At 47.6% G+C, this 12,140-nt stretch overlaps 1 protein-coding gene across 3 annotated transcripts in view; it reads left to right on the top strand.

The window, feature by feature from the left end:
* Positions 1-12,140, top strand: part of LOC142575417 (uncharacterized) — a 629,386-nt gene that overhangs the window by 600,725 nt on the left and 16,521 nt on the right. For all 3 annotated transcript variants that reach the window (XM_075684777.1, XM_075684778.1, XM_075684776.1), the window contains one exon: positions 527-719. In XM_075684777.1, the coding sequence (XP_075540892.1) occupies positions 527-719 (193 nt within the window). The remainder of the gene's footprint in view (positions 1-526; positions 720-12,140) is intronic.

Below are 12,140 nucleotides of genomic sequence, written 5' to 3' on the forward strand. Positions count from 1 at the left end.
TCAGATACGCGCATTTTTCAGTATACATTGTCAAAGTGCAGAGCACACTCTCTCTCTCTCTCTCTCTCTCTCTCTCTATATATATATATATATATATATATATATATATATATATATATATATATATATATATATCGTGAGGCTGGCTCGCGACTGACTGACGCCTGTCCTTGCGAACACTTTAACTTAAAAACTTTTTTGTGCATACGGGCTATGATGCCACTGACATTGACGTCACGACTTTAAAGTTATGCTTGTAACCGCATTAAAGTTATGCTTGCTATGTAACTGCATTAAAGTAGGATGAAGACAATGAAGACGGATATATGACTTGCACGTCATATATACTAGAACTCTCTGTTGTCAGCGGTGCGAAAAACCGTTTGAATTCTTGAACGGCACTATATGTGGACGACGACTTCGCTGACAACTCCTAGCTATAGGTTTCTAGCCCAATGATACATATATGGACGTTCCGATTTAAAAAAGATATACAACTTCTCACGCTGCTGACTTTGTTCGACAGGCGATGCTTCCTCAGGACATGGCTACCACTCTGCTGACGCTGGCCACCCTCGGCGGCAAGATGGCGCCCGAGGCACTGAACAGCACGCTCGCCGCTGGCGGCGTTCTGGCCAACGCTCCCGTCTCGTCATCGTCTTCCAGCGGCGGCGGAAGCAGCCCGCTCGCAGCAGTGCCTACCATGAGCCATGCGGCCGGTGAGTTTATCACGAGATGATAGCTTGAACGGTAGGACAAGCAAGAAAAAAAACTTGGGGCAACATTTTTACGACAGGAACCTTGCCTCAGAGGCTTTCTACTTATATACCCTTGCCAAAACCCATAAGTCCACTCGAGGTAACAGGTGCTCAACAGGAACATAGCAAAATTTCTACGATGATTTTTCGTATCGTATTCGGATACCACACGGGAAACGGAGCTAGAACACAAGAAACGCAGCTATCCTTCGTGAGACAAACGGCTCGAAAAAGGAGCGCGCTATATGGGCTGTCTACCCGACCCTGTACATGTCACCGATAGAAGCTCACCTATAGCGCACCTGTAAACTCACCCACAGAAAAAGTCCAGTTAAGCTTGCACTTACGTGGGGAAGAAAAAATGTTTTCAATGTGGGAAAAAGCTTTGCTCCACTCGGGCGTACACGTCACCAGAAATTATAAACTGGTTCGAAGGCTTTTTCTACGTCTTGGAACAGCTTTACGTTGGGCTAGTTGGTAAACATAAGTAAATATTGTACGTGTCGTTTGTAACTGAGTGCCTTTTTGTTTAATCTGTGCAAGTTACAGCGGTGCAACAACCTATAATCACGCAATTATGTCATTAATATGCGCTACGATCTTTGTTGCACTCCTGATATAATGACGAAATTCTCGTCGTGGAACCTCATCAGAGCCAGTTCCATTATAACTCTGTCGGCGGCGGCATGAGCTCCTTATAGCTCAGACGTATATGCCGGCATTAAGGAAACGCCGACGCAGTGTAGACAGGGTACCTCGTGTGCAGCTCTCGGACCAGCTCGCGACTTCGTCAAGTTGTCGCTGCCGGTGCCCACCAGCAAGACGCCGCGCGCGCGGCTTCCTTTCACGGTCAGGCCACTTCTGCGCATGCATGGTTCGCGCTAATCGAAGTCATTACAAGGCCAGAACACCCGGATCATTTTTCTCGGGCGTTCCATATATACTTTCCCCGTGAACAGAAGCCCGGCTATGGGACAACTTTACGATATCGCTTAAACGGTTCGAAGAAAAATTGCTTTCACAGCGCGCGCGCGCGCTGCGTGCTATAGATTCGTTGGCGACAACATCGACGCCAGTCCCAAATTGAGTGGTCACAGCGCTCAGCGAACAAACGTGCGAGTGTGCGTGCGCGTTTGTGTGTGTGTGTGTGCGTCCTCGTGCGTGCATGCCTACAGGCCGAAGAGACAAGAAGAGAGGAAGCAAGATTGAAACGGGGATACAAGCCAGAACACGACCTTGGGCGTAATTAATATACTGTAGTTTCCAAACGCGAATTTGTCTTCCTTACTTTTTTTCTTTCTTCCCTTCTGGCGACGCCGCGTCGATAAGTCATATATATTTGCGAGGCGCTCGATGTGACCTGGCGCAATCCGCGGTCGCGCACGGGAGTACGGGAGTTAATTAAAAACCGACGCTCATCCTCGTAACAGCGGAGTAACGTATATTGCTTACGAGAACGAAAAAAAACAAAGCGGCCTCTGGTGTTTAGTTACGACGCCGCAGGTTCTGATAGAAGCGACGAGCATAGCTCAGCTGTGAATAAAATAAGCAGAGGGTGAAATTCAACGCCTTAAACTAATCCGTAAAGTAATCCTTAAAAAAATGAGAGTAATTTAGGAAGGAGGTAGCAACAAATTGCAGTTAACAATTTAATCAGCCATTACTACGTTTCTACAAGCTTATCTTTACCTTAGATAATTGAGACCTAATAAGTTCTGCCTCTACCAAGCACTCGACGTCGTCAATCAAAGAAGCGTAAAGTGCAGCATTGCATTCTCGTGCTATTCTGCCCAGTACATCGAAGACCACTTGAAAATCACGACTATACACTGTCAACGAGCAATTGTACATGACATGGCGCGCCGACAGCAAGCTCCTTTTCATTTCGTGTCAATGCACGCATACTTGAGCGAGCAACTCCTCGATGACCCTCAAAGTTCGTCAAAGCGAAGTGCTACTTTGTTTCCTCCCACGTCTCTTTTTCTTCTGTTTATTTGCTATATCAGGAGCTGCAGACACGTCGTCTATAGCCCTTCCCGTCGTTAGCGCGCCGGATGCACCCACAGATTTCGCGGCAGGCAAACGTCCTGTTAATCAAAACTTACATATGTCGTCGGCAAACAGCGAGGCTACAGTTTTACACTTGCTCCTATACAACAAAACAAAAAGATGCAGAAGAAAGGCTATATATACGATGGAACGAACGCAATAATCGAAGCAAAACCAGTATTTAGAAGGCCAGCCCATGCACTAATTTATCTCTTCTCTCGTTTTATCCATTGGTAGAGGCAACGATCGCCGACCACGCTGGCTGATGCTGTCTTTGTTCCTTTCTTCTTCTTGGTCTTTTTTCTTTCTTTTGGTGCTGTTCACCGTCTTGTCTACCTTCCAGAAAGCGCGCATTCGTGTGGTCGGTGTATACAGCGGGCGGCATTCATTCCCCGAGTTTTCGACCTGTGTCCCGTCCTCCTCGCGGTGTGTTATCTTTTTGCCGACAAACCGCGCAAACTGGTCGCCGGGGGGGGGAGGAGGAGGAAGCAGGTTAAAATCGGAGCGCGTCGAGAGTTAGTTGAATATGCAAAGTCAGATATGGCGGCAAGCGCGAGGATGTTTCGAAAACGAATCGACCCTTTTTGGCTTTCACCGCCGCGGACCGGCGGGGTTAACTTACGTTTTCTTTCGTCTTGCCTTTTCGTAATTCGCCCGTGAAACTGGCTATATCCCTTGCAAAACAGATAAGACCTATTTCGGAGCGGAGAAGAACAGAGCCGCTCTGTTTGCTTGTCTTGGACGTCCGAGAGCGGTGACGTCGCCGTCGTTGCGAATGCGTGTTCTTTGCAAGGTTGAGCTCGGCGTCGTAAGGAGAACTGATCACACGTGGGGGGGGGGGGGGGGGGGAGCGAGAGGGAAGCGATAGCAGGGGTTGACAGAAGGGCAGCCGTAATCCATTACACGGCTGTTCGGGAAAAGGATCTCGCTCTGCTTCACTCGACCGACTGTTCAAATGAAAAAGTTAAAAAAAAAATAATAAATAAGGGTAAGCTCGGAATTTTCTGACCATATAAGGATGGCACGCATAGAAAGCACAGCAGGTAGATGTGGAGGGAAGACTGTTTTTAGACACCTGGCTGCGTGCATGCGCTTTCGTGTCACGTGATCACCGTTCATCAAAAGCACGCGAGCATGCAGTGGGCTTTAAATTCGTGTTATTCTGCAGTGAGTCCTGTTGTCGTCTTAGTGAAAACTAAAACGGACGGGAACGATTTTCATTTTGTGATTGCAAGTATATGGTGGAAGATGATTCTAAAAAAAAAAATAAAACGAGGGATTTCGCCTTCGTACAAATGTCGGGTCTAATCTTACACTGTAAGTGGTCAAGCAGTGCTGACGTGGTAAATAAAAATTTGCAGCGATAGGCTAAGAAAAAATAGTCAACCTGCCTGAGAGTAAAGAATGCATCTCGCTGCATATAAGGTAGCGTTTCTTTGTATGTCTGAGAGGTACCGACAATCTATGCGTTTGATAAGTTCCGAATTTTAAACCGACGAGTTTTGTTCTGGTAACAAACTAGCCTATATCACGTCTTAAACGTTGCCGAGCACATTAGTGTTTTAAGAGGAGCCCAAAACAGTAACAGAAATGAAAAAGAAAAGCTGCGACGAAGTCGAAGTCGGGCTTAGTTGCAGACGTAAGATTGTACGCATTTCAAGCACTGCATTTGCATGCCACTGCTTCATCCCTTGTCATTATTTTTCTTTTGACTTCCCCGAAATCAGCGGGAAATCGCTATAACATATTGCCGAATGAATGCTTGTTTCCTGTTATCAACAGTGCTCGAACAAGGAATGCCTAAGCCCGCGTTTCGACTAGGGGACTTGCCTTTTATTTTCAAAAGTTGGCTCTAGCTTCAGGCACGCATTGTTCGACCGACGTCGATCTCTCCAATTCTACGCCATCCCGTAAAACACTTGCGCGCTTCCTGCTCTCGTCTTTCAAGGTAATGTTCATTTGATTTCATACTCGTGGCGCCTGCTTGCCGATCTTCAAGTCACGTACATGATGTCGCTTCTTATATAATGGCGGCTTGTTTATTCCGCTAGAGTAGCAGCTTGGGCTTATTGGTTTTCCATCCTGGTGTTAAATGCAGACGGGACACGAGACGTCGTCTTCTCGTCTCGTCTTCTCGTCTACGTTTTGCGCTGTTTACACCAGGCTGTTTATTCCATTGGGGCTATCAGCGTTAACGAAGCCACAGTCGCGTATACAGGACGCATTCGGCAAGCCAAACAAAGCATCGAGTGGGCAGCTGCTTCGCTATAGTGCAAGTGCGACATCGCTCTTATTACTAGCCCATCGCGCCAGTCGTGGCGTGACTGCCGTAATTTGAACGGGATTGCGTTTCTGAGCCTGGTGGAAATGGCATGGACGAGGACGTTTCGGTCGGCCGAAGACATTCGATCGGGAGTCAAGAACAGCAATAATAAAGAAAAGACGGGGAACAGCCGCATGGAAAGCCAACTACGGCCAGACGCGTCTCTGGTGAATCAAAAATGCGGACGAAGTATAAGCAGAAGGCTCGAACGAGGAGTGAGCATGGGGCTGTATACTACACGCGCGCGTCTGCTTGCTGGGGCGAATCCGATATTGAGACTGTTGTTCGCAGCGGCGCTTGCTGTCCTGCGGAGCTCGCCATTGTGATTATTCGTAGGCATGCGCGCGTCATTTCGCCTGGCACTGGTGTAAGCATAGACGAGAATCCGTTCCATTTATAGGCTTTCGTTCACTGTCATTCTTTTTTTTTTTAATGCTCTTTCCTTATGCCCTGTAACAACTACGGTGGTTATATTTGCCACGCAGAATGTGTTCTCTCTCTCCCCCTCTATTTGTCTCTCCCTCTCTGTTGATCTCTCTCCCTCCCTCCCTCCCTCTCTCTCTCTCTCTCTCTCTCTCTCTCTCTCTCGCTCTGTGTGTGTGTGTGTGTGTGTGTGTGTGTGTGTGTGTGTGAGAGAGAGAGAGAGAGAGAGAGAGAGAGAGAGAGAGAGAGAGAGAGAGAGAGAGAGCACATTCTGCGTAGTACGGAGTATAAACTGAAGTGAACTAAGGTTCGCGTGCTATCAGACGGACAGCAAACGCTACTTTGCTTGAAGAGGGGGAAACAGAAGTGATAAGGGAAAGGCAAAGAATTTATCCAGGCTCCGTTTCTTAGCTATACGCTAATCTCCCAAACAAGCCCGAATAATGTGTAATGGTATACACTATAAGCGCAACCAACGAAAGCCAATGCGTTCCACATCTCGCGAGAACCCTTCCTTTGCTCTGACTCTTCAAATTAGTTCCCCCAGTCTTGGAATGGCCTCGACTCTATAAGTAAGCTCGTCTGTCGCCTGCCCACATAGTTTTCTTTTTTTTTTCTTCTTGTTCTTATTTCTCGCTCCATTTACATACCCTGAAGCTATGCTGTTTTTTTTTGTCGTGTTCAAACTGAGACATTTCGACCGCGCGAAACTGCGCCGATAAGGTGTCGAAGCTCAGTAATCCACGAGCTCAAGGACATCTGCATGCATCGCGCTATTTCTTCCAACACGGTATGATTAGGTTTAACGTATGGGCGGGCCGAGTAACAAAGAAACTAAATGGAATAAAAAAAAAAGACTATTCCGCGACGAAACCTAAATCCGCAGGCGTTTCAAGCGTATGGATTGCTTCGGTGTGGTCACATTCTCCTGTCGCGACTGCTTTTACTTTTCTCCTTTCTTGTCTGGGTGCGAAAACAGCCCGCAAATTAAGCGATCGCTTTCTCTTTGCGTACGTATGCAAGTATATATATATATATATATATATATATATATCAATGCGCCTAGGAGGCTCTATTGCTTGCATATCCGTAGGAGCACGCATACGCATTGTCTCGCAGCAATCTTTCCGTAGTTTTCGAATTACTTACTTTTGCGAGTCGACGGGAGGAATTATACATGCCTGTTTCCGTGTTTTTTTTTTTCAACCCACGCGGTGCGACGTCGTCCCTTTGAACGCGAGAGCGCGAATAGGTGTCGCAGAAGTACTGCTTCACGCTCGGAGCCAAGGACATGAATTCCGCCCTGCAGCGCCGCGATGAACGGACTGGCGATGGTGAGATAAGCACAGTGCGTGAGCGGCGGAGGGGGAATAACCAAAAACGAAAATGGGTCATTCCGCGGCAAGGCATTTTTCAAAGCGAAGTGTCCGCGTATAAGAACACGTTTGACTTTTCCACCTCTTTTTTTTTTTTTCTTATGCCGCTTGTGGTCTGATTGGAACGCCCCCAATGTGGAATTTCGGTGATTGTTATTAACCGTGCTTAGGGCAGTGTCCTTGACAAAATGTGGAATTATCCTTGAATCGGTATGAAAGTGAAAACTTAGCGTCATCGTTTTAGTCAAAGCGAAAAAAAATTTTTTTTTCGTGGCAGAAATTAACAAATCTTAATGTTCTGGTATATTGATTGGTTGAGGAAATGCTTTATTTTGTAAACTATAATTTTTTGGCTTATTACAAGAAAGGGGATATTGAAGAAAGTGTCATGGAATGAAAATACGTTCTTCGAGGAGCGAGATCTGCAACCGGTGCAGTAAGAGCTCAGGATTTTGTGACAAACAACCTCGACAGACTCCAACACCGTGGGACGGTCTTGCGACAGTATCGATTAAGTTTAAAAATAAACTAGCGTAACAGTCAAGTTTTCGACGCATATCACTTTCCACTTAGCCGGTCAATAAAGAAACAAATCGACGCGACAGGAACGTTCTGGCTCGTTGGAACGGCATTCCGATTTGACCAGAGAGGGGATCACAATTCCGGCGCGCCAGAGACATTCGCACGGAATGACCTAAATAAAAGGAAACGTAGATACTGCTGCTGCAGCGGTCTTTTTTGTCTCTTAGCGCAGAACTTGTTTACCACAGGGCCCGATGAGACAGTTCGATTAGTTAGGGTTGGGGTCAGCTTGGCCGAGAGAGGCGTTTCCTCTTAACACGCCTGGGAAACCGCTTCGAGGTTTCCCGTTGGCCGGCCTGGTTAAGCGGGTAGGGTTGCATAAAATACAGCGTCCGTCAGTGCAGAACGGCTATACAAAAATAAATAGCTAAATAAGCGCGCCATTCAGAAAAAGATAGGTACCAGAATAGCCACCCATATATTTCTCGCGACGCACGACGTAACAGACTACAAGAAAGGTAAGCGCAGAACGAGCCCCACTTTTGGATGGCCAAAAAAGGAATGCTGCGCTTTGCCTACGATTTACCAGAATCGCCTGTTTGTAGAGACACTTGTTCTAGTTCTCATTACTTCCTTTTTCTTTTAAAGGTTATTGCGTCGCTTTTGTCACCTGATCAATATTAAGGAAACGGGTACACACGAAAACATTGAGCAAGGAGTGGTCGGAAATAAAGCTGCACCTCGAGTCCGTATGTCAAATGCACAGTGACACAGCGGACTCGTTACAATGAACGTTTCCTTTCTTTTTCTTTCCTTTCCATCGATAGAGAATACATGTTTCAAAAATCGGAAGGAAGTAATTATTACTTTGCTGATAAGGTATGACAAGCTGCTGTAAATGAGTTAATTTGCTGTATGTGTAACGTAGTGCCTTTGGCGTTATACTCTTAAAACGTTCATGACTCGTGGTTGAGGAAGTACCTGAATTCGTCAACAATATTTCACAATAACACGTTATTCAGTACTTATCGGCGCAAACTTTTTAATAAGCAGAAGCCTGCTGCTTAATTTATTCAAGACATCTGTGTCAGTACTTAATACGATACAGCGTAAAAAAAGACGAAGTTGAAAAATAGAAATGAAATACAACCTATATTGAGCTGTAAGGTGGCTTCACAGGCTACGTTACGGTAACCGAGATGGTGATCAGGCAGAACTGCTCACATTTTATGGACGTGAGCCTAGCTTATTTTTTTCTTCTTCAACGTCGACCGTCCTATGCGCGGAGGAAAAGCTGGATATACCTGCTTCATTTCCATTTGATTACACTCCCATGCCTATAGGCGGCCGCATGAGATATGTAGAAATAACATCGAGTTATCGCTCATCGCTACACTCACCGCTGATATTTAAAAACTAAAAAAACCTTCTGCTTATCGCGAAGGTCAGAGGCTATGTACAGGGGGCCGCGAACGCTCCCCAAAGTGGGCAATCCATCTCGCCGTCGAGTGAGTCGCCGTCGCCAAGTTACGCACGCACACACAGACGCCGTCCCCGTTTCGGAATCTCTCTTTCTCTACCAAACTTTCCATCTTCGAGCGACCTAAGGCCGCCAGCGAACCAAAACAACAGAGGAAAAGAAACAATAAGAAAAAGAAATAGGGAAACAGAGAGAAAGAATCACGATTTCTCCCATTCGGTGCTTTCTGTTGGCGATCGCCTCGGCGAGGACTCTTCGATGCTCGAGTTGTTTCTTCGAAGGCCATGTTCCGTCTTATCCGAGCGCACATTCTTTGGCAGCGGCAAAAGTTTGTGTCACGGATCGAAAATAATACGATTAAATTCTGCCCCCCCCCCCCCCCCCCTTACTGGCGTCTCCGGCAACAGCGATATGCATACGAAGTCTGCGATTACGCTATGGAGGAAGCGGAGAGGGGTGGGTGGGAGGGGTGTTGCGCCTGTGTGTATATGTATATAGAAGCCTACTGCATGCATCGCGCGCGCGCGCGTGGCCTCACTCGGCCGTCATTACATATTCCATGGGAAAACAGAAACGAGAGCTGCTCCTCTGTCGTGGCCCTGCCCGGCTATCGCCTCCTTTTACGCCTCAGCGGCTCGCTAAAAGGCCGGTCGCATGCGCCTAATTGTCAGGGGCCGGTTTTTCCCGAAACGCGAGTAACGTTTCCAATTCCGCCCCCTCTCTCAACTTGCGCGCGCATTCGAGGCTCTTCCAGACTGCACGCCTGTCCAGCGCCGCGCACGCTGGACCGCCGGACCACCGATGGAACCGGTCGGAGAAAAGAAGAATGGAAGTCGTGGAAGAACGCTGAGCGACCGCCGCGATCGAGGCCTTGTGCAATGTCCCGATTCATTTCGGTCCGACGGACAGCGCCGGGGCGAGAGATGAGAGGGCGACAGGAATCGATAGCCATCGGAAACAACCCGACGCCACCCCGATGATATATACCGCTAGCCCCTGCGTGCTATAGATGTGCGCAGCGCTGTTAGAGGCTACTGGCGCCGTCGGACTTGTGGTCGAACTCGTGAAAGCCACCTGTTAGGGCATTCTGGCATTGGTCGAGACGCCGCCCGCTGTATCGTTGAACGTGATTAGGTGATTATCATTGCAGCTTACGTTACGGTGCACGTATTCGAGAAGCGGTTCGAACGTTTGAGGAATTTGCAAGAAACGCGCGCCTGCCGCATTAGCGATCACAGCCTGTCAGTGACGAACAGTTTCTGCATGAACGCAATGATTTGTGCACTCCCTGAACAGTCTTCCTTAAGAACTGTTTGTCGTTAGACAACCGCCTTGTGAAAGCATAGTAATATCGGTCCCAGGCTTACGTGGACGGTTGCATATATTGATCACATGCCGGCCATGCATAGGGCGTTCTGATCAATGTAGCGCTGTGCACCACACTCTCAGTTCCTACGCAACCATGCCGCAAAACTCTTTGCCAAAGCACCCTATTATGGGTCAGTTCGCAGGCACAGGTGAGTCAAAAGTTCTTATCTCATTTACGAACTGTTTGGCGAATTCAGCTTCTCAACGGCCGACACGCTAGCTGTAGCTACCACAGCAATGTACGCTTTTAGCCAGGAATACAACTTGATATCCTCCCACGCCCTTCAGGGTGCACCTTTAAATGCGGCTGAATTCGGGGTGAGCTGCCTTGAGGACGTTGCTCACGGTAAAACTTCAGAGAGCACTAAGAACGAAAGACACAGGTAGTTTACAAACAGGCGCTCGTTCGACGTTTCTCGTTCTTCCTCTTTCATTTTTTTTAATGTTTGTACCATCGAAAAAAGAATCCGCGGATACCTAAGCACTTTCTCAGTTGTGAATGCGAAATCATTAATATCCAATTGAACGCCGCTGTGCGGTTCTTTGGGTTATGAACTTGTTGCGCGAAAGCGAATGCGTTGAAACGCTTGGCGCGTTTTGATTTGACCTTGCCGAGGCGCAGTTAGAAGGTAGGTGAGAGCTTGCGCGCACAGGAAACGCGCGGGTAACATCACCACCACCTATAACATAGGTTTCCGAGAGCGAGAATGGGGGTGACGTGGCGTCGCGGCGAAGCCCTCTCCCCTCGCGGAATATCGCGGTATAGGTGTTCCCTTTCGCCCGCTCTGCACCGTCGAGGAAGGAGCCAGTCGGCGCGAGCCAGCGTCACGAGCGCGCTTGCGACGTGGCGTCGCAGCCAATGGGAAGTTAGGTGCCGTTTCGCTGTTACAGACGCCGCCGGTTGACGCTTTCGCATCGAAACGGGTGTCAGTCAAGCTGTCTGTGACATAGCCGTAGAAGTGCGCCGGTGTTGTGTTGCTGCCTGTGGTTTCGAAAGAGCTCAGCGACGTTTTGTATTTCATGTGCGAGCCGCGCATAGTCGCTTTCCCATCTACTATGCTAGATGCGTCTTTGTTTCTCCTTATTTTCTTCTTTAATTTTCTTTTTCATCCCAAGAAATGCGTTTTATCCAATTTGCGGCATTTTCTACACTAATGACCGACGCTTTAACAGATATACGTGCAAGCATGCTTTTTTAGTGTAATTTTCTTTTTCGTATTTTGCGGCCATGAATTCGCATGAGTACATCTAAAGCATGACCTTTCATGCGCGGCAGAAAAAGAAAACGATAAGACCCTGTGCCAGCAGTGTCTCAACGATTATATGGTTGGTTTCTTACGGCCTGTTTAAGTTTTTGGTGGTCTTCGGCGCACGATGTTACCACTGCCTTTCCCAGCAAAGGCCTTTTCTTGGGCGCCAGCGTCAGTTTTGTGACGAAACTTGCAGCAAGCAGACCGTTGCTTCCCTATTTTTCGCATTGTTTTCATGACCCCTCCTTGTCCGTGGGCAGAAAAAAAAATAGAACAGGAAATAGAACTTGGAGCGGGGAATGCCAGGTTCAAGATTAGATGCGTTCGAGACTGACAACAGGTAAAAAGAAATATTAAGCAACGCATACACACACATGAGAAAAAGAAGCGGGAGCAAAGTTTCAGCATGTGACCAACCGGTGGCTTGGTTCGATCGCTTTAATTTTCGTATGATAATGCGGCGGCGTCCGCCTGCCTGCCCACTCGCTCACCTCGGCCGTTCGAAAGCCGAGAAAAAGAAAGAAAGATACGAGCAGCGCAGATAGTGTTGCGAAGCGTTTTCCACCGCTTCACATTTATTGTTAGTTTTCG

The sequence above is a fragment of the Dermacentor variabilis genome, chromosome 3, assembly GCF_050947875.1.
Source record: "Dermacentor variabilis isolate Ectoservices chromosome 3, ASM5094787v1, whole genome shotgun sequence".
Classification (NCBI taxonomy): domain Eukaryota; kingdom Metazoa; phylum Arthropoda; class Arachnida; order Ixodida; family Ixodidae; genus Dermacentor; species Dermacentor variabilis.